Source organism: Anopheles arabiensis, chromosome 2 (genome assembly GCF_016920715.1).
Source record: "Anopheles arabiensis isolate DONGOLA chromosome 2, AaraD3, whole genome shotgun sequence".
Lineage (NCBI taxonomy): Eukaryota > Metazoa > Arthropoda > Insecta > Diptera > Culicidae > Anopheles > Anopheles arabiensis.
This window is the reverse complement of record NC_053517.1, coordinates 100,899,433-100,920,956: the sequence shown is the minus strand read 5'-3', so window position 1 is coordinate 100,920,956 and position 21,524 is coordinate 100,899,433. Positions and strand designations below refer to the sequence as shown.

The 21,524-nt window shown below is 48.4% G+C and overlaps 4 protein-coding genes across 4 annotated transcripts; 1 reads left to right on the top strand and 3 right to left on the bottom strand.

Moving 5' to 3' along the window:
• Positions 1 to 1,792: 1,792 nt before the first annotated feature.
• Positions 1,793 to 3,256, top strand: LOC120894873 (PR domain zinc finger protein 13). The gene is made up of 2 exons (XM_040297728.1): positions 1,793 to 2,387; positions 2,481 to 3,256. Exons 1-2 carry the CDS (start codon positions 1,793 to 1,795, stop codon positions 3,254 to 3,256), a joined length of 1,371 nt encoding a protein of 456 aa, XP_040153662.1.
• Positions 3,257 to 5,779: 2,523 nt separating this feature from the next.
• Positions 5,780 to 9,699, bottom strand: LOC120895555 (all trans-polyprenyl-diphosphate synthase PDSS2-like). The gene is made up of 3 exons (XM_040299046.1): positions 8,899 to 9,699; positions 7,088 to 7,836; positions 5,780 to 7,016 (listed from the first exon to the last, which is right to left on the bottom strand). Exons 1-3 carry the CDS (start codon positions 9,243 to 9,245, stop codon positions 6,745 to 6,747), a joined length of 1,368 nt encoding a protein of 455 aa, XP_040154980.1. The 5' UTR covers positions 9,246 to 9,699; the 3' UTR covers positions 5,780 to 6,744.
• Positions 9,700 to 9,814: 115 nt separating this feature from the next.
• LOC120895556 (all trans-polyprenyl-diphosphate synthase PDSS2-like) lies at positions 9,815 to 15,150 on the bottom strand. The gene is made up of 5 exons (XM_040299047.1): positions 14,489 to 15,150; positions 11,720 to 12,046; positions 11,229 to 11,641; positions 10,703 to 11,154; positions 9,815 to 10,632 (listed from the first exon to the last, which is right to left on the bottom strand). Exons 1-4 carry the CDS (start codon positions 14,818 to 14,820, stop codon positions 10,883 to 10,885), a joined length of 1,344 nt encoding a protein of 447 aa, XP_040154981.1. The 5' UTR covers positions 14,821 to 15,150; the 3' UTR covers positions 9,815 to 10,632; positions 10,703 to 10,882.
• Positions 15,151 to 16,903: 1,753 nt separating this feature from the next.
• Positions 16,904 to 19,624, bottom strand: LOC120895557. Its single transcript, XM_040299049.1, has 2 exons — positions 18,360 to 19,624; positions 16,904 to 18,245 (listed from the first exon to the last, which is right to left on the bottom strand). The coding sequence occupies exons 1-2, from the start codon at positions 18,689 to 18,691 to the stop codon at positions 18,209 to 18,211; spliced, it is 369 nt and encodes a 122-aa protein (XP_040154983.1). The 5' UTR covers positions 18,692 to 19,624; the 3' UTR covers positions 16,904 to 18,208.
• Between the last annotated feature and the right edge of the window lie 1,900 nt (positions 19,625 to 21,524).

The following is a 21,524-nucleotide window of genomic DNA, read 5'->3' as shown; positions in this document are numbered from 1 at the left end:
CTTTTGATCCGGTTCGAAGGACCAAAACATAACATAGCTTCAAACAAACATAAATGATAAAACAAATAATCAGCTCATAGTACAATTGTTGAACTGGTAACAATTAACCAACGTGCTAAGCATTTTATTCTCAAAGGAATTTAGGTTCTTGTCGAATTAATTGTTTTATTGTTTAATATGTTTTTTTTTGCTTCTGTTGGTTGCTGCAATCCCTAATTTCTCCTCCCTAGAGGAATGTAATAATAATCCCCTCACAAAACATACCCACTCGACCCATTAATCTATCTCCCTCTAATGTCCTTTTAAAAAATCAAACATTCAAACCCCTTTCAGTCCCAAACTCGCTCAATAAAAGCAGCAAAAACACACACACACACCCATACACATAGAACCCACTGCCAGCGCACAGACGAGTCGTCGCAGTTCCTAATTGAATCGTAATGCAATGTAAACAAAACCGAACCAACCGAACCAACCAACACAAAAAAAACCCTTTCCATTTTGATTGAAAAAAAGGGGTACAGCACGCGCACAAACCCCTTTGAACTGTTTGAAAAGGGTGGTACAACCGATCGGAGCCACCACTCGTAAGGAAAACAACCCCGAAAATCCTGGAACGCACGGAAAACCCGACCTGACTGACTGGCTTTTAGTCTCACCCTCCGCCCTGCTGCTCGGTCGTCAAAATGCAACCGGGAGTTGGCGGGCAGGGGAAACTGGGCACTGGGCCACAGGTTGCGCCACAGGTTCTCTTTTTTGGTTGGAAGAAAAACATATGATTCTGACGGCCTGTGCCGAGAGGGGAAGAAGGAGGGATTAGGCATTGTAGTGCATTTAGAGAGCGTTTGAGGGCGCGCATGTCGTCGATTAACCGCAGCAGGAAGCCGACAATCGATGGGGTGCGACGACAAGGCGAGCGATAATCCACCCTCCTTCCCTTCCCCATCCCACCTTCCCTGTGGACACAGGATCATTTACACAGCACCCTGACGGACTGCAGCCAGGGCGAGGAAGGGCTTTGGGCTGATCTTTATCAATTCATTTAAAAACTATTATGTGGCGTGCAAAAAGTGCGGGCGAGCGGCGCGCGCGTGACCCTTCGGAATGTCGTGAGATTTTTAGCACTTGGCGCACACACTCGAACCCTCCTCCTGCTGCTGCTGCTGCTGCTGCTGCGGGATGCTGTTTTCGCTCCCTCCCGTTCATCTGCTGTCCCCTAAAACAGGACCACTTACTGCCTGAGTGAGTGACTTCGTATTAGTTTCCCCTCGCCGACGCGTTAGTCCCATGTTCCTGATCGGTTCGTTCCGGGTGCTTTCAGTGAGTTGGTGGTGTTGGTATGTGTTGCGGAGGGCAAGACGGACGAAATCCAGGACAGCAACCAGGATACAGCATTCGGGACACATCACCACCACCACACTTGCCGGCAGCAAAAAAGCTATGCCACACCGGCCGCAACCACCCCGAGAGGTAAAGCCGTGCGAGCGCACCACCTGATTCCGGCACGAATCACCAGGCGTTCGTCTGTGTGAGTGTGTGTCCTGTGTAATCCTGGCCCGATATAAAATATCCCGACCGGGGTGGTGCCGTGCTGCAGACCGAGTCGGCACGTGGCGATGAGAGGTTGTCGCATCCTGTTTGGAAAGAATTAAAGGATTCTGTGAGTGTGATTGCGTGTGATTGCGTGAAGAGCGAGATGTGGTGGTGTTACTTACAATAAACTTTAAGAACGTATTGCTGTCTGTCGTGTGCTGAATTCAATAGTGCAAGTGTCCGTTCAACCAGTGGCAACATGTTCCCCTCAACAACGTTCGCCACAACGCCGACTGCCGACGGATCGCCCCCGTTCGTGCGCAAGTTCCGGCCGGAGATCGATCTGCACCTTAGCAACGTTAGTCCCGAGCCAATGTCCAACGATGGGTACGAGGGCTATGCCGATCTGTCCTCCCAGTCATCCACCTCGGCCCCGATCCCCCGACGTGCTCCATCTCCTTCCACGTCTGTCTGTGCGCTCGGATTCCTGCCGATCGATTCCGTATCGAAGGGCTACAGTCCGGAGGAAGTGTGCCTGAGGGTGGGCCACCATACCGCCCACGGTGCTGCTTCGTCGGCCGCCCGCACCACGCTGATACGCAAATCGTCCTCCACCGGGCTGCTCACGACGAACGAGTCGACCGGTGGCATGAAAAGCTCCAACTGGATACGCACGATCAGGCTGGCGAGTGATGTGCGCAGCTTTAACGCACTGCTGGAGCTGACCGCGACGCAGCTGCTGCGCATAAGACTGACCGCCGACGTCGGCAACGGGGAGGAGTTGAAGCTGTGGTTCTCCGAGGACGTGATAGCGCACATGCAAATCCCCTTCCTGACACCGGTCAACATTCAACGTAAGTAGCTGGAGGAAGAAAAGAAAAAAAACGAGGAAACGATTCATTAGTAAGAAGTGTAAATGCAATTTTCCGATTCCTTTACCCACCCAGGACAAAACTGCTACGTGTGCCACCTCTGCCAGAAGTCGTACGAGTATCCGAATCCGCTGAAAATCCATCTCGCCACCAGCTGCAACCGCGAGCCGCTGGCGATCCTGTGGCACCGGCTGCACCAAGCCCTTGCGGCACGCTACGGTGCCCCCTTCGCGCCCCTGTACGACTTCCAGCCGTGGCGCAATTCCGCCTTCCGGCCCGTGCTGAGCGCGCACGTCGTCAAGCTGGACCATCACCTGTCGCCACCCCCGGCAACCCATCGGAGGCTGCATCATGCGCCCGCCCCGGCAGTGGAGCGGGCAGCGGTGGCCGCGGACGAACCGACGGCGGGCGCTACCCATCTCGTCACCGCGGCGCACCTCGAAACGATCGTCAGCAACATGGGCTCCTCGAAGCAGGGCCACGTGTGCATCTACTGCGGCAAGCTGTACTCGCGCAAGTACGGGCTAAAGATACACATCCGCACGCACACCGGGTTTAAGCCGCTCAAGTGCCAGTACTGTTTGCGCCCGTTCGGCGATCCGAGCAATCTGAACAAACACATCCGGCTGCACCGGCAGCACGATGGGTCGCTGTATGAGTGCAGCCTGTGCGGGAAGAAGCTGGCCCGGCGCAGGGATTTGCAGCGCCATCTGCAGGCAAGGCACAACAGCACGCAAATCATCGACCAGTCGACGACCTCCGAGGAGGAGGAGGAGGAGGATGAGGAGGTGGAGGTGCGGCAGAGGAGAGGTGCTTCGGTCGGTGGTGGGCGCCGGGAGCCAAACAGTTGATAGTCGAAGGCCGAAATTGTCGTCCGGAACGGACGAAAGTCACGCGTTTGTTAAGTTTTGTAGCTCTTCTGCAAACAACAGATGTTTCATTAAATAGTTTACTATATTATAACGAAAATATGTGTAAATACAACAACACATGATTGCCGAAAGAAATTTACTTGCCGTCTGCCAGTAGTACAGTTTTCTTGGGCCCGGGGTAGTGGTGTTAATAAACGGATCTTTTTAATGATCGGCTCAGTTCCGGTTCATTCATAAAGGTGATCCGGATCATTCGATCGGATCAATCATTCAACCGTTCGTTCTCTGCTAAACCTGTCATTTAATGCCAAAGAGAAAGAGAACATCTTCTACAGGGCTCTACCAAGGTTTTTTGGTTATTTCCCAATTATTTTTGAATGCTTCCCATAGTTTTTGGTTCGTTCCCACTATTTATTGGGCGTTACCCATAGTTTTTTGTTTTGGGAGTATTGTATTGATGTCCTATAGGATGGCACTAAAATTATGAGGAAACTATACAAAAATATATGCGAAACGGTGAATGAATCGTGAGACGGACTCTAAACATAACAGGAATCAATCAATAAATTGTGGGAACCCTGCATCCAGTGCTGTTCGTCCTTTAGAGTCTGGCTGAGACGAAGCACGAGGCGAAAAGATGCAGTACGTGTTAACGAGCGAGCGAATGAGAGAGCCAGTTATATTTTCATCGTCATTGTCGAGTAGACAATACGCTAAACATATTGCTAAAGCTGCATCCACATCCACAACGCTCGTCATTCAACTCTCTTTGATTTGATGAGCCGGCTTGCTGTAAACAAATCATCCAGGTTCAATATTCACCTGTTTCTCTCAGCGTTCTTTTCGATCCCGTCTGCAACGCTCGATGATCTGGTATCTTTCATACGATGGGCCAGTTTGCTAACCTCGTCAACCTCTCCAACCTCGCCAACCTCACCAACTAACCTCAAAACCTTCAGTATCACGTATGATTATCACAATTGAGTACGTGACGCTGACATGGAATTTGTTTCAGTCAGATTTTTTATGACCTTGACAGTGACATTTTGCAGCCCTTTTTGCTTTTTGATTTTAATTGCAATGCAATGTATAGCGGGTCGCTTAAATTAAGCGTTATTATTTTAGTAATAGAGTTGTTTTACGCGTTCAATTAACTATTATTTAGCTCTGTTTGAATGAAAACTGTGTGATTAGTTAACATAAAATGTATTACGCAATATTGAATGGAAATTTTCAAGTTATCCATATATAAAATGAGCATCTGAAAAAAGCGTAAATAAAAGTGAAAAAGGCAGATAATTTTGAACATGCGTTCTGCGTTCCGTAGTTTTTCTCCAGATTGGCAGGTTCGTTCCGTTCCACAATTTTCGAAACTATTTCCATCATAAACGCAGATATACATTGCGAGCAAATATGCTTTTCGTACATACACGACTTGAAAGACATGGGTGGTCGAATTCAAAGCGTGAGTCGGATCCGAGCGGTGTGACTAGTCATGCTTTCTCGTTTTGGTATAAAGAATCAAATACGTGTAAGATATGTCTGTACCGCTATCTGAACAGAGAAGAATGCTGATCCGAAAATGATACCAGTTCACTTGCTCATATGGCGCATTCGATCATTCGTCTCTTTTTCTTTCAGAGAAGCCATGATCCGGATCGTTCAAAAAACTGATGCATAATACATGTTCACTTAATCAATAGCTCAGTTGGCGTATTCGATCATTCGCCTCTGTTTCTCTCTGGGAAGCGATGATCCTGATCGTTCAAAAACTTCAATGTACTGATTCGGATCATTTGAACGAAACCGGATCTGATCTTATATCACTAGTCCAGGGCTAAGTTCGCAACTTCGTCGCTCATCAGCCACCAAAGGCTCGGGAACGAAGTCAGATTGAAACCGGTTTCGGGGCTAGGTTATAGTGGCTTACCCAACCGGCCATAGGCCACCGATTCGAGACACTCGTGAGCAAGGGCTTCTGCAGATGTGCTGTGCGTATCGTTGCGAGGAACATTCTGTTTGCTCGAAATTGTGATTTGACGTTCGGTTTAGAACCAAACTATCAACCGAGTGCGGCCAATTCGTCGCTCGGTCCAGTTGGGTCAATAGAATACTTTCTTATCTGTAAGAAACAGGCAAATCTGTAAGAAACAGGTTTTTTGCTAATTGCGATTCTGCCCGTAGGACTGTCCGTACCTCTGAGAGCATGTGATAGCACACATGCAAATTCGTTTCCTTACATTGGTCAAAATTTAACGTAAGTAGCTCGAAGAAAGGAGCAAAATGCTCATTAGTTACCGTTTAAATTAATAGTTTAATAGTTATTTTATTTTGTTCTTACCCAGAACAACGCTGCTACATCTACCATCTCTGTCAGAAATGATGAGTCGGAAGAGTATCCGGTCGTGGCCGGTGGTCAACGTCGGGAGACAAACAGTGTAATAATCAACGTTGAATATGTCATCCGAAAAAAAAAGAATAAACCGAACACGAACTGGCACGTTGGGGGTTTGTTGAGTTTTATATCTTTTTTGCAAACAACAGGTGAGTTCATTAAATACTTTAACTACATGATAACGGAAAGACGTGTACATACAGCAACGCAAAACGGGGGAAAGCCATTACTGGCCGGCCGGCGAGAGTAACAAGGGAAAAGCAAAACTACATAACCTCACCTACTAACAAAACACAACCACACCCAGTGTAAACGCTTAGTTTAAAGTCCGCCAGCTTACGAGTAAGGGGTTTGTCCTTAGCGCCTAAAACAATCTGCTTGGTTTGCGGTTCTTTCGAACCGTTCTTTTAACGAGTGTAATTGAAGCTATGACGACCTATACCTATGAAGGACTGATAATGATGATCGTCGAAAGGAGTTTTCTTACCAAATTTCACTAGCTCTGTACAAGGATTGTGCGATTGATTCGGTGATGTGCGTCGGTGTGTGTGTGTCAGTGTGTACTACTAACATTTCTTATTTATCTCTCTACTAACGCACCTAACGGGTAGGTAGCGTTACCTTGCTGGTAATATTTATAGAACTCCTGCGGGAGCGATGAAACCGATTGAACCGTTCCCTTTATGCGTTACTTCACTCGAAAGTAGTGCCCTCTCATTACACTAGATGCCGTTTTTCTCTATCTCTTCCTCTCTTTCTTTCTCTATCTCTCTTTCTCGCAAACCTTCCCCTATCTACCATAATCATAAAAAAGTTCACACTCTGGACGGAATGGTACGTTTTGCTGTGTAGAGCATGCTTAGCTTCCAGTGCTAACCAGTCATTTAGCGTCGATCGAAACTGCCCTTTCTACCGCCACTTACCAGTTAACTCTTTTCCAACGGTATCTCGCTTCGCCTAATCGCTTCGCTCGTGTGAAGCTTCACCGACGGGGACGAAAAGAGCTCTGGATGGGCGTGAGTCGTGATGTGTTGGAGCTCGCCGCTCGATAGATGCCTACCGGCACCGTCCGCTAGATGTCCTGCATGGCCAGGATAATGTTTTGCAGTGCCGTTCGTGCGTCCGAGGGTGGCAGATCGTTCAGCACCTCCAGTGCGGCCTCGCTGTGCTTTTTCTGCAGTATACGCGTCCGCTCGGGTCCCGGGCCCTTCAGCACCGCTGCATGCACCTTCACGAAGTCAATGTTGTCCACCGACTCGCGTCCCTTCTGTATCTCTTCGTACAGTGACGGATCGTGCGCGAGATGGAAGAGAACCGGTGCCGACACCAAACTGAATCGAACGCCTGAAAGAAACGCAACAATTTGAAACGATTAAAATGTCTTTTGTGAGATTGCAGCGTGTTTATTCTCTTACCGGGTGGAAGATGATCACAGCCGAACGGTTCCAGATCGATACAGGACTGCCACGCAAGGGACAGATGCTTTCCAAACATGTAACCGCGCCGCTGCAATGCTTCCGACTGCTCGGCCAGCATCATCGCACCCTGGCAGCTTTTGCCCAGCAAACTGCCCGCACCGAGGATATGCCGTAGGGCCCACTCCCTCTCTGGATTGCCCATAACGCCCTCCAAGCTGAGCGGTTGGGTATTGCTCACCAAGTCCCCGAAGTTAACAGCCCCTTCGGGCTCACTGTCCCGATCGGCGGCTGCCATGCCCGGACAGTCCAGTGGGCAGGAAGGAAGTGGATTGTTCTGTTGATCGCGTTCGCCGATAAAGTTCGACTCCGCCAAATCACGCACGGCCGATGAGATGAGCTCGATCAGCGGTTGGTTGCGCAGCCCGGCCAGCTGAAGGCAAGCATTGCCAAGCAGATAGTCCCCGCTCAGCAGGGCGATCTTGTTGCCGAAGATGGTATCGCTATCGCTGCCCAGCTCGTTGCCGGCTTCGTCCAGCGACTGCAGATTGACCAGCCCTTGGTGGACGAGCTGGGCGGTACGGATCATTTCCGTAATTTCCGCCAGCCCCCGCTGGGACTGCAGCACGCCCGCACTTTTGTCCTGCTCCAGGTCGGGTACGGTCGGGGCGTGGCCGACGGCTTTCGAGACGAGCAGCACGATCAGTCCCCACGCTTGCATGTTGTTTTTGCCGTTGAAGATGAGCATTCTGGAAGGGAAATGGATATTTTGTTAGTCAATTTGAAAAAAAAAATACATTTAATATTATGAGATGGAGTACATGTTTTTCTTGACAATACAACTAAAGCAACTTCTCATTCATGCAGATTCCCATTAATGACGATTAAAACAAGCGAGCGGTCAAAATGCTGCTTGGGTTTCAGATCCACAGGCGTTACGCGTAACGCCAACGTAACGTAAAGGGCTGTTCTCATCTTCCACAGCAAAGTCATCTGTTGCTAAGCGCCTAACGGTATGCAATCTAATGTATTAAAATGAATTTGCAAAAGCATAGCACATTAAAAAGATTACTTTTTGTTTTCCCTTTCAATGTCGTCGTGAATAGTTTTCAAGCTTTTCAGAGAAATATTTTTGATGAGACATATAAATTTTAAGAAGAAATTGAAACAAAAAATTCACAAATCAAAAAACACATATATCACATTGCATACCTTTAGGCGTTCGGCAAGGTTGTACGGTAGAAATTGTTTAACTTTATGCCAATTTGTATAAAAAATCATTGCCGTTTGGCAACATCCAATATTTAAAAACGTTTTATACAAAAATACAAAAAAACCAAATATTGTACCTTTCCCCCAGTAAATGTAACGAGAGGAATGCCAAACAACGCGATCAAAATGCGTGTTATGAGTTGAACAATAAGGAAAAAGTATCCACATTAGATACCGCTAGTTCTATCTTGGGGTTAAGAAGCAAATGCGATATGCAACTATTAAAGCCGCTAAAGGTTTAAAATTGGAAAAGAAAATCCCCAAACTTTATATGTCACTAATTTGCGTCATTTTTTCGAATCGACTAACGATCTGATGCCAATACGCATTAATCACTAGTTCTTGTGACGTCAATCGCGGGTTCTTTTAACCACCCGTCTCATATTCATTCCCAATTTTTGGAGCTTATTTTAGGTGAAATTCGGAATGGAAACGTTCAGAACCGGTTTAGTGACGTTAGCGCGTGTACAAGAATGTGGCAGGAACAGGAAAAAAGATGCTTCCCTTCAGCTTAAACGCCAAATGCTCCAACTACTTACTTCGCCGTCCTTAGCAGGGGATGATTGCTGCCGACCAGCTTCCGCAGATGTAGCGCCACGTTCGCAATCTCATCGCTCAGCAGCCACCGAAGGCTCAGGAACGAGGTCGGATAGCCGACGATCTTCTCCGCCTCGCTGACGGCCCGATTCCAGTCGTGTTTTGGCACCGGTTTCGGTGCTAACTTTTCGTGGCTTGCACCACCACCGGTCAGGATGCTTCGCCTGGAGACACTTTCCAGCCAGGGTAACGCCGAAGGGCCACTCGCGCCGCACACTTTCACCACACACTTTCGCAAATGTGCTGTCCGCAGAAGGGTCTGCATGCCGTAAATCCTTGCGAGGGACATTTTTGCGACCGGAAAATTCCAAAATTATCAACAGAATTATAAACTATCAAGCGCACTACCGCGATCCAGCAATCCGGTTTTGCACTGGCGTTGTAACGCGTGTAACGTATTGGTGTAACTTGTGTGCGAAAGTGGCACAGAGCACAGAGTGGTGCCTTTCTTCTGGTGCGATCGGCGAACACAATGGCGAGCCGCGCGGGGGGTTCAGCAGCGGCCACGGGCGTACGTACGCTTCGTGCTCATCTTAACAGTCGCCCAACAATCACGTACACCGGCCGCCTTTCACGCTCCCGGGGTCTGGGCGGTGCTGTTTTTTTGTTATTAGCTACACACGCCACCCTGCGGCTTTCACCGGCTGCTCTGCTCAACCAAGCGCGGACAATTCGTCGCCCGAACTTCTCCCTCCTGCGCCCCTGCACCGGCGGGGCAAATAGAAAAAAGTGAAACTTTTTTCAAATCAATTCAACTTCACTTCGCGCCTCAAACAATCACTCTTCCAGGTGATGGAACAGGTCTGAATGCAACAGGCGGCCCTGGGCGACTACTGTTGAACACAATCTGTTTTTTTCTCTCTCTTTTTGCACGGGACGGGACGGGTTCAACCGGAAGATGTTGATCCACGCAAACGACGTCAGACACTGGCGAGATGGCAGGCGAATTGTTCAGCTTTTATCCCTTCGCCAGGAACGGACAAATTGACCGGAAGAAACAGGTTTTCTGCAGGTGGCACAGCACCAGCTGATCGACCCCTTTTAGCGCGGCCGGGGGCACGACAAGAGAGCAAAAACAAACGATCTGATGATGTAACTGTTCTCTCCGTGCTGCACTTTGCAAGACGGATTGCACTTTTTCTTCATCGTGAAAGTGGAACCCGCGGGACACACTGGCTCAACATTGCACTTTCCATTCTTCGTTCACCGATTCTAAGCATCTTTCCAGGCGCAATGGCTTCTTGCACAACTTTTGCATTCACAAACACTGCTTATCAAAATATCAAGAACACGCAATTGGCTTTCGGGTTAATTGCGATTCAGCTTTTGAGGGTTGAATTTTTGCATATTAAACACGAGCACACCTTCGGGAAATGAGAAAAAAAAACACTTCACACACTAGCACTTTGGAACGAACCACACGTAATGCGTACTCCAGGCAAAAGCACACACAATTGCCGGATTAATTCACGCCGATAACGTAATCGTAGCCTTGCATCCCCACCTTTTCTTTACACGGCATGCGAATTTCGGTACGCTCTCGGCTGTTATTGTTGTTTTCAACCCGGCCTGACAGCTGTCAGTGAAGAGAGCGGTTTCAGCCGCCGGCCCGAGTTGCGGCGGTTTGCAAGCGGCGGCGGCTACAAACGGGTGCGTTTGGGGCGCTATCTAGCGTGCTGCAAGAAAAGCAAAGTTTGAAATGCGGTTGTTGTACCGGGAGACCATTGAAAGTGTGACTCAACTTACCGTTTGGGGTAGATTTGAAGAGAGAGATTCCTTCTTGTTGAAGAAATCGTGATCGTTATCGAGTGATGGTGGTAGTGTGGCAAGGAGGCGCTGGTTGCATCAACTTTGGACTGTATGTTTCCTAAACCTTAACTTACGGTGTACTGTACATCTTTCTCTTTCTCTCATGCACGCCCGCCTCTACAGCTCCTGCATGGCTATGATGATGTTCTGCAGCGCTGTCCGGGCGTCGGTGGACGGCAGCTCGTCCAGCACCTTCAACGCCACCAGGCTGTGCTTGCGCTGCAGGATCTTTGTCCTCTCCAGCCCCGGTCCGTTCAGGACCGCCTGGTGCACTTTGGTGTAGTCGATGTTGTGGATCGATCGGCTGCCCTTCTCGATCTCCTCGTACAGCGCAACGTCATGCTCCAGGTGGAACAGTACCGGAGCGGACACCAGACTGAACTGTGCACCTGAACCAAGGAAATTGTAAATAAAATTTTAATTAACCACAGATCCATTACATTCCAATCGATCCCTTCCTTACCTAACGGCAGCGTCGGCAGCAGGAACGGCTGCATATCGATGCATGCTTGCCAGGCCAGCGCCAGATGCTTGCCGAACACGTAGCCCTGCTTCTGGAGCGGCTTCGGATGGCCACCGAGCATCAGGGCGGCCATGCAGGCCTTCCCCAGCAGACTGCCACCGCCGAGCACGTGCCGGAGCGACCACTCCTTCTCCGGATGCCCCACCACCCCGTCAATCTTCATCGGTTCGGTGTTGTCCTCCAGATCGCCGAAGCCCAAATCTTCCAGACTGTTCAAATCGGTCGCCAGCTCCTTCAGCTGGGTGCCCGGTTTGGTCGGCAGTGGATTGTTCTGCTCGTCCCGCTCGCCGATAAAGTTCGACTCGGCCAGATCGCGGAACGCGGACGAGATGAGCATGTTTAGGTCCTGGTTTCTGCGCGTTTGCACGGGAAGATACCGACGCTGAGCTTTGAGTCTTTGGTTTCTATAATCAAGCACCCAAACAACCTACCTTAATGTGGCCACCTGCTGAGAAGCGTTCGCCAGCAGATAGTCCCCACCGAGCAGGGCGATCTTGTTGCCGAAGATCATGTCACTGTCGCCGCTCAGATCGTTGCCCGCATTGTCGTACGACTGCAGGTTCAGCATGCCCTGGTGGACCAGGTGCGAGGTCCGGATCATCTCCGTCACCTCGGCCAGTGCGCGCTGGGAGTGTAGCACGCCGGCACTCTTGTCCTGCTCCATGTCGGGGATGTTGTCTAGGTGGCCGGCCGCCTTCGAAACGAGCAGCACGATCAGTCCCCATGCCTGCTGGTTTTTGTCGTTGTAGATCAGCGTTCTGCGGGGAGACAATTAGCAGGAAGAGTGTGTGAATTAATGAATGCAGAAGGAAACCTGATCCGTAATTAAGCTTTTACACCGAACTGAACAAAGGCCAAGGTTGGTGAGGATGTTGCTGGTTTCTCTCTCTCTCTTTATCTCTCTATTATCTACCGCAGATCAGGAACTGTTGGCTTTGCATACCAAACAGACAAGGCCCCCTGTGATGGCCGTGTGAGATCGCGCAACGCACCACCGATGACGGGGCATCATCAGTAAACGCTTTCTAAAGCGCTCCACACCTTGGTTGGCTGTCCTTGTGGAAGTGGTAGCTTAACGAAGAAATTTATATTCTCCACACAGTACTCCGCTAAAGACACTGTTGTGCTGTTGTTGCTGTTTTTTGTGTGCGTGGTGAAACTTTGTGGCAAAAACAACACTGGCGAGATTGGAGATGATTAATAGCTGTAAAAAAACAGCTGTATTGGTTACAATGGCAAAAAAGAGACGTGGACAGCTAATGAAGAAGTCAGCAGCAAAAACTGATGTTGCAATGTTCAATAATGGTGGTAAAGCAAGGAAAATTAGTCCATCATGATTCACGGTCATGGTTGGATAATGAAGAACTTATTGCGAGTTCATTAAAAGGGACTAATTAAAATCCACTGGTAGTCATTAACACTTCTTTAAGCGAAAAAGTTGAATTCTCAAAATATCAATTAAAACCTCATCAAAGTCTTGTTGAGAATTATAGTTGCGATTAGGGGAAAAAACACACTCTTTGCCCCTCTATTTGTGCATGAAAAGAATGATCAAATTTGATTTTTGTTTTAACAAAACATCTATTGAGAGTTATGATATAAGTTGTGAAAAGAAGTATGAAATGCACACCAAGAGAGTTACTATACTTGTTGCGATGCAACCGATTCTTTCTACCCAGAGATCAATTAAACGTTTTTTAGCCGAATTTTGAATGGTATAATTTATTACAATTCGCAAGGTGGCGCTAAAAAATCACGTGCGTATGCTCGGGTGCGCGAAGGAATCTGCCCGTCATCCTGCTGCTCCGGTCATTCCCCCTAAGGGCTTCGGCTCGTGCCGTCGCTGGTCGGTTTTCGATAAACCGATTAATTTCGAAGCGACCGACAGCGCCATCTATCGCGTGACCCGTGCAAGGAGGCTTTTGCATCTAAATTGACGGTTGACGGCGTCAACAATACTCATCAATGAATTATTAAAATCAACTTAAAAAACTGGAAAAATCAACTATTAACCTGTCTCATCATAAAAATAAAAGATAATAAATAAGACAAGAAAAAGGAAAAATCATGCTATCGACATTAGCAAGGAAGCCTTATCAACCTCTTCTTACTTCATTTTTCAGCCCATCTTCCAGTGTTGATTGCATTATTCAACTCTCACGAATCGTGTTTCAACAGCACAGATGTCACGAATGTATGACAGCTGTTGAAAAACATTTTGCAAGAGTTGAGTAACACATTGGAGCATGGAGACGTACACGAAAAAGAGAGTAGTTGTCTTCCAATTTGTGTTACACTCTTGAGAATTACAACCTTTGTTAAGGGGCTTTGAGAGAGCTTTTTGAACACTTATCTTAAGAATTGGAATATGTCTTCTTCCTCTTCTTCATCTCAAAATGGAAATTGAGCCATGTTATGCTTTGTAGAACATGACATGCCACGGTCCAATAGACCACCTAGACTATTGCACTGCGAATCCTTATGTATCTATTCATAGTGGAAACATCTCAGTCCCTGATCCTCCCGGACGACAGGCATAGGCCGCAGAGAATGTAACAGCTTTGCATAACAACTTGACGAACCGAAGCGGCTAGACTTGTTTATCTTAAAAGGTCACCAAACTTCTTCATTCCTTCGATCGACTGAAGAGACGATCGCACCGAAACTCATCGCTAATTTCCATCAAGCCAACCAATGTCTCACCATCCCCGTAAAACACACTCCATGGGGTCCATCATTTTCACCATCCCTGCTGTCTGTTCGATCCGTCGATGATGGTGTGGTACCGCGCCACATCATCTCTAGCCCACCTGAACGAAAGTGACATCAAACCACGAACGCGAACCGTTTTCGGGTGAGGTGGGCAGCTTTTTACTACGGGACCGGTTTTTTCGAAAGCACGAGCCACACACACACAGCCCAGCTTCCACCAACTGTACCGAAACCGAAGTCGCAGTCGTACGGAACGCGCGAGGTTTTGTTTTCCAGTGTCGTAACGGTATGACCCGACTTTGTTTCCCAATCCGTGCCGACCACCGCCAGCTTGAGCTTAAGTATAGAAAAGCTGGGGTGTCTGGGAGCGACCGCTTGGTCAGTAATCGTGATCAACAATTCATTTCGGCAGAGATATTTAAAAAGAGAGAGAGAGAGCGAGTTTTAGCACGACCGCCATCCACGTTGTGGCCAGTTGGATCTCTTACTTGGCAGCTTTCAGCAACGGATGATTGCTGCCGACCAGCTTCCGCAGATGCAGCGCCACGTTCGCGATCTCGTCGCTCAGCAGCCACCGGAGGCTGAGGAACGAGGTCGGATAGCCGACGATCTTCTCCGCCTCGCTGACGGCCCGATTCCAGTCATGCCGCTGCACGCTCTTGGTGGCCAACTTTTCCTGCAGCAGATCACCGGTGCTCAGGCGACGAACCTCTGGCGATGTGACGAACGCACCGGATACGGTGGTCGCTGTACGGGACGGCTGACTGGACCAGTGCCTAAGATGGCGACCGCACAGTCGTATCACTTTACTCATAGCCATTTGGCCTCTGTGTGTGTGTGTGTGGGTCTGTACACGCGGACACTAGATCCTGCTATTGGCTCAAACACAAACACTTCCGGGAGCACACACCTAGAGTCACTCAACACACTCAACGGCTTCACACGGCGACCTCGATCTCAGCAAACAAGCACTCTTGGACGCCACGCACACTGGACAGCAGCAGCAGCAGCGGAGAAGCACACGTGACCGACCGCTCGATTCGAACACCTGCACCGTACTGGGCGGCTTTCTTCTTCGCCAGCGCGCCCGCCAGTCGACGCGAGCGAGCGAGCGAGCGAACTGGTTGGGTAGCTTCGCAACACTGTCCCCCATTCCACCGACTCTCATCTCCACCACCTTCTCTTCATCGCTCGACATCGATCGTGTCCGCACGGTACGTGTACCGAATTCTTCAGGTGGAAGGGAAATTTCGGTCACCCATCCTACCCTGGACCATCCACTGACCATTCACCACATTCCATGCCGCCAGCCAGCCCGCGGAAAGGGGAAGGCAGGTCTCGAACGCGTCTTCCGTGGGGGAGCCTGCCACACTCACACACACACACGCACCTACGCACACAAACTCCTAATAACGGTTTGTGGTTTCATTACTGCACGATCGAATGGTGTTTGATGTGGAAAAGTGGTTGTAGCAGCTCGCCCCAACGCCAACACCACCTTAGGGGAGGAGGTTAGCGGTGGAAATAATTGAAATGCTTCCGCCAAACACCCTCACGAATCACGGGGATCGGGCACGAAGGACCAACACAAAACTAACCTGTATCAACAAATCCGGGCCACGTATGACCGTGAATGGATCGCGAGGTGCGATTGCCGGAGCACTTTTTCGGCGTGAGCGAGGTACATGATCGAGGTGTGTGTTTATGTGTGTGTGTGTGTGTGTGTGTGTGTGTGTGTGTGTGTGTGTGTGTGAATGTGTGTGTGTGTGTGTGTGTGTGTGTGTGTGTGTGTGTGTGTGTGTGTGTGTGTGTGTGTGTGTGTATGTGTGTGTGTGTGTGTTGTGGGGCGAAATGCTTTCTTCGCTTTACAACGTTTCGCGCGCCATACGGGGCCAGTTTTGGACCTGCCAGGCTAAGGCGAAAGTTTTTACGGCGTTTTGAAGTTTGTTCCAATTTCTGTTTTCTGGTCTTTGCACTTGCCTCTATACCTTCCTTAGTTGGGCTAAAACACTTTAAAATTAATAAAACACGTTTACCAATAAGTTCCAGTTGTTGGACACTGCTCGCAATTTGTGGAACAAAAAGATCAGTAAATTGATCGATCATCACAGCAGCCATTGTTGTTTAAACGGTTTGTCAGCGGTCTGAATCCACCCAGCCGATCGATTTACCCACAACGCCACCTTGGAAGGAGCGGTTCACTGTTCACTCACAGTGACTTTCCAACACATTCGGCACGCTTGATTGCAACGAAAACGGGCCTGTAAAACAACGCATGTTGCCAACGAGTATGATCTCATCCGTACGGCCCTACCCCTGGTGGTAATGAATTCGTCTCATCTCACCGCAAAATAAAGCACACAAAATACCCCTGCCCCATCAGTTCAGAAGACTCGACATCTATACGAAACGGTTTGGTCGACTCACGGCGCGCGCACACGTCCAGCTGGGAGGCGCTGCACTTAGTATCATCTTCGCGTGGATAGAATCTTCCTGGTGGATCTTTTTTTGCTTTGTTTTGTTTCGCCCATGCGTTGCCCGATGGTTTCCGGGATCGTCGATGTCATGCCCTTCCGTCTTGAAGCGTGGTGGCCCCGAATAGACGAAACCGGTTTCGTTTGTTGGTTGGTTGGTTGGCTGGGGGCCGTTGTAACGTGTTCGGATGATCGCGAAATTGAAGGTGATCGTACACCGTACAAACACGCTAGTACATCCCGGGGGTACGGAGGGGGAGTTGGGTGGGACGAAGGAAGAAGAATGGGTGTAACGTGATTTTATGAGTGAAGAAGCTTGTTTTGCTGAATGCATGGAAAATAGTAAGCAGACATGTAAAGATGATAAATCTTGAAGGTTAACGGATAGCAAGACTTAAGATCTCTTCAACCAAATTCTACGACTTTTAGTGACTTTTTTAGGTAACGATGCTTTTGTATTATTCGGGACGTAAAGTTTGCTTAACATTGTTGTCATCTGGCATTAAATAACCGAAAACAGGCCCTTTGGTGCTTACATTCAACATCATCGATCGCGATCTTCTTGATGATGGGTGAGGCCCTTTAAATGACGCTGTTAAGTGCCATAAGATAACGATGTCCTTCCGAGCCACCCTTCTTATTATTCACTTGATGATTGCTGATTGCAATTATTACAAGTCTTTGTCATGATGTGATCATCGTGCTTTCTGCGTACTTCCTATGGCAGTTGTTGTTCCGAGTGAGCCTAAGAGGTCAAGGACCATCTTATTGGATGGCAATGAAGCTGGTTTTTAGTCACTACATTCCTCCAGAGATATGAACATAATCATGGAATTGAAAAATGATAATTCTGCGAAGACGAAATACTAGTCCTTTCTACTTCCTAAACGATTCTGTATTAGTTGGCGGCAGAAATTTCGAGACTCTAGAGGAGTATTGTAATATTGGATAGGTTTTCTAGCGTCGAAAAACTAGGCACCCGTGGGTATTTGGGAGGAAAACGCATCATCCAATGAGCACAATTATGATTTTCTAAACACATGTTTTTTCCCCCTCTTTCTATTGCTTGCTCTCTCTTCTGAGTGTTCGCTCTCTTCTATCAAAACAGAAAATGATTTCGAGTCCTCGTTTCTTCTGCTTCTTACTTTGCGTTTCTCTTTTATCATACATTGTTTCATTGTCTTTTCTTTTATCGGTATGGGTGTGAGAGTGTGTCTGTGTTTACGTTTACTTGTTTGTTTTTTTATCTACTTTGCTTGTTTTAATCATTGTCTCTTGGTTGGTTTCAGTTTTCATCGGGAGTTTCCTTCTTGAGTGTAAAATGGTGTGTAAGTTAAGTTTCTTTTTGTTTCTTCTTTTTTTGTTTTATTTTTGCATTTTCTTTCTTCGGTGTAATATTTTATTTTTCTATATTCACCCTCACTTTCGCGCTTTCTGTTCTTCCACCTATCCTTTGCTAATATGTTTCGCTTATCATTCTGTCTAGTAGTATTACTTTTTACTATTTTTTATCTTCATTGTTCAGATTGCAAATATTGGGTGAGGTGGGCAGCTTTTTACTACGGGACCGGTTTTTTCGAAAGCACGAGCCACACACACACAGCCCAGCTTCCACCAACTGTACCGAAACCGAAGTCGCAGTCGTACGGAACGCGCGAGGTTTTGTTTTCCAGTGTCGTAACGGTATGACCCGACTTTGTTTCCCAATCCGTGCCGACCACCGCCAGCTTGAGCTTAAGTATAGAAAAGCTGGGGTGTCTGGGAGCGACCGCTTGGTCAGTAATCGTGATCAACAATTCATTTCGGCAGAGATATTTAAAAAGAGAGAGAGAGAGCGAGTTTTAGCACGACCGCCATCCACGTTGTGGCCAGTTGGATCTCTTACTTGGCAGCTTTCAGCAACGGATGATTGCTGCCGACCAGCTTCCGCAGATGCAGCGCCACGTTCGCGATCTCGTCGCTCAGCAGCCACCGGAGGCTGAGGAACGAGGTCGGATAGCCGACGATCTTCTCCGCCTCGCTGACGGCCCGATTCCAGTCATGCCGCTGCACGCTCTTGGTGGCCAACTTTTCCTGCAGCAGATCACCGGTGCTCAGGCGACGAACCTCTGGCGATGTGACGAACGCACCGGATACGGTGGTCGCTGTACGGGACGGCTGACTGGACCAGTGCCTAAGATGGCGACCGCACAGTCGTATCACTTTACTCATAGCCATTTGGCCTCTGTGTGTGTGTGTGTGGGTCTGTACACGCGGACACTAGATCCTGCTATTGGCTCAAACACAAACACTTCCGGGAGCACACACCTAGAGTCACTCAACACACTCAACGGCTTCACACGGCGACCTCGATCTCAGCAAACAAGCACTCTTGGACGCCACGCACACTGGACAGCAGCAGCAGCAGCGGAGAAGCACACGTGACCGACCGCTCGATTCGAACACCTGCACCGTACTGGGCGGCTTTCTTCTTCGCCAGCGCGCCCGCCAGTCGACGCGAGCGAGCGAGCGAGCGAACTGGTTGGGTAGCTTCGCAACACTGTCCCCCCATTCCACCGACTCTCATCTCCACCACCTTCTCTTCATCGCTCGACATCGATCGTGTCCGCACGGTACGTGTACCGAATTCTTCAGGTGGAAGGGAAATTTCGGTCACCCATCCTACCCTGGACCATCCACTGACCATTCACCACATTCCATGCCGCCAGCCAGCCCGCGGAAAGGGGAAGGCAGGTCTCGAACGCGTCTTCCGTGGGGGAGCCTGCCACACTCACACACACACACGCACCTACGCACACAAACTCCTAATAACGGTTTGTGGTTTCATTACTGCACGATCGAATGGTGTTTGATGTGGAAAAGTGGTTGTAGCAGCTCGCCCCAACGCCAACACCACCTTAGGGGAGGAGGTTAGCGGTGGAAATAATTGAAATGCTTCCGCCAAACACCCTCACGAATCACGGGGATCGGGCACGAAGGACCAACACAAAACTAACCTGTATCAACAAATCCGGGCCACGTATGACCGTGAATGGATCGCGAGGTGCGATTGCCGGAGCACTTTTTCGGCGTGAGCGAGGTACATGATCGAGGTGTGTGTTTATGTGTGTGTGTGTGTGTGTGTGTGTGTGTGTGTGTGTGTGTGTGTGAATGTGTGTGTGTGTGTGTGTGTGTGTGTGTGTGTGTGTGTGTGTGTGTGTGTGTGTGTGTGTGTGTGTGTGTATGTGTGTGTGTGTGTGTTGTGGGGCGAAATGCTTTCTTCGCTTTACAACGTTTCGCGCGCCATACGGGGCCAGTTTTGGACCTGCCAGGCTAAGGCGAAAGTTTTTACGGCGTTTTGAAGTTTGTTCCAATTTCTGTTTTCTGGTCTTTGCACTTGCCTCTATACCTTCCTTAGTTGGGCTAAAACACTTTAAAATTAATAAAACACGTTTACCAATAAGTTCCAGTTGTTGGACACTGCTCGCAATTTGTGGAACAAAAAGATCAGTAAATTGATCGATCATCACAGCAGCCATTGTTGTTTAAACGGTTTGTCAGCGGTCTGAATCCACCCAGCCGATCGATTTACCCACAACGCCACCTTGGAAGGAGCGGTTCACTGTTCACTCACAGTGACTTTCCAACACATTCGGCACGCTTGATTGCAACGAAAACGGGCCTGTAAAACAACGCATGTTGCCAACGAGTATGATCTCATCCGTACGGCCCTACCCCTGGTGGTAATGAATTCGTCTCATCTCACCGCAAAATAAAGCACACAAAATACCCCTGCCCCATCAGTTCAGAAGACTCGACATCTATACGAAACGGTTTGGTCGACTCACGGCGCGCGCACACGTCCAGCTGGGAGGCGCTGCACTTAGTATCATCTTCGCGTGGATAGAATCTTCCTGGTGGATCTTTTTTTGCTTTGTTTTGTTTCGCCCATGCGTTGCCCGATGGTTTCCGGGATCGTCGATGTCATGCCCTTCCGTCTTGAAGCGTGGTGGCCCCGAATAGACGAAACCGGTTTCGTTTGTTGGTTGGTTGGTTGGCTGGGGGCCGTTGTAACGTGTTCGGATGATCGCGAAATTGAAGGTGATCGTACACCGTACAAACACGCTAGTACATCCCGGGGGTACGGAGGGGGAGTTGGGTGGGACGAAGGAAGAAGAATGGGTGTAACGTGATTTTATGAGTGAAGAAGCTTGTTTTGCTGAATGCATGGAAAATAGTAAGCAGACATGTAAAGATGATAAATCTTGAAGGTTAACGGATAGCAAGACTTAAGATCTCTTCAACCAAATTCTACGACTTTTAGTGACTTTTTTAGGTAACGATGCTTTTGTATTATTCGGGACGTAAAGTTTGCTTAACATTGTTGTCATCTGGCATTAAATAACCGAAAACAGGCCCTTTGGTGCTTACATTCAACATCATCGATCGCGATCTTCTTGATGATGGGTGAGGCCCTTTAAATGACGCTGTTAAGTGCCATAAGATAACGATGTCCTTCCGAGCCACCCTTCTTATTATTCACTTGATGATTGCTGATTGCAATTATTACAAGTCTTTGTCATGATGTGATCATCGTGCTTTCTGCGTACTTCCTATGGCAGTTGTTGTTCCGAGTGAGCCTAAGAGGTCAAGGACCATCTTATTGGATGGCAATGAAGCTGGTTTTTAGTCACTACATTCCTCCAGAGATATGAACATAATCATGGAATTGAAAAATGATAATTCTGCGAAGACGAAATACTAGTCCTTTCTACTTCCTAAACGATTCTGTATTAGTTGGCGGCAGAAATTTCGAGACTCTAGAGGAGTATTGTAATATTGGATAGGTTTTCTAGCGTCGAAAAACTAATAGACGGTGACTTGGGAGACACATTGTTCAGCGGGATCGTAGCAACAACTAACTCCAACAATTCCGGGAGATTCAGGAGATGTGAAGAACGCAAGAAATAGGAAATAGATCGAGCTTTGATACGACCCACGATCCTGTGTCCTGTGTGTCTTGAGTTATCTGAGCAAAGGATACTTGATCAAGACAGCACGATCTACTAAA

Coding starts and splice junctions, on each gene's coding strand:
- LOC120894873 (XM_040297728.1), top strand. CDS start 1,793: ATGTTCCCCTCAACAACGTTCGCCACAACGCCGACTGCCGACGGATCG. Junction 2,388..2,480: donor GACACCGGTCAACATTCAAC/GTAAGTAGCTGG, acceptor TTACCCACCCAG/GACAAAACTGCTACGTGTGC.
- LOC120895555 (XM_040299046.1), bottom strand. CDS start 9,245: ATGTCCCTCGCAAGGATTTACGGCATGCAGACCCTTCTGCGGACAGCA. Junction 7,837..8,898: donor CCCCTGCTAAGGACGGCGAA/GTAAGTAGTTGG, acceptor TTTCCCTTCCAG/AATGCTCATCTTCAACGGCA. Junction 7,017..7,087: donor CTGTGATCATCTTCCACCCG/GTAAGAGAATAA, acceptor CGTTTCTTTCAG/GCGTTCGATTCAGTTTGGTG.
- LOC120895556 (XM_040299047.1), bottom strand. CDS start 14,820: ATGGCTATGAGTAAAGTGATACGACTGTGCGGTCGCCATCTTAGGCAC. Junction 12,047..14,488: donor CCGTTGCTGAAAGCTGCCAA/GTAAGAGATCCA, acceptor GTCTCCCCGCAG/AACGCTGATCTACAACGACA. Junction 11,155..11,228: donor GCTGCCGACGCTGCCGTTAG/GTAAGGAAGGGA, acceptor TCCTTGGTTCAG/GTGCACAGTTCAGTCTGGTG.
- LOC120895557 (XM_040299049.1), bottom strand. CDS start 18,691: ATGGCTATGAGTAAAGTGATACGACTGTGCGGTCGCCATCTTAGGCAC. Junction 18,246..18,359: donor CCGTTGCTGAAAGCTGCCAA/GTAAGAGATCCA, acceptor TTACTGACCAAG/CGGTCGCTCCCAGACACCCC.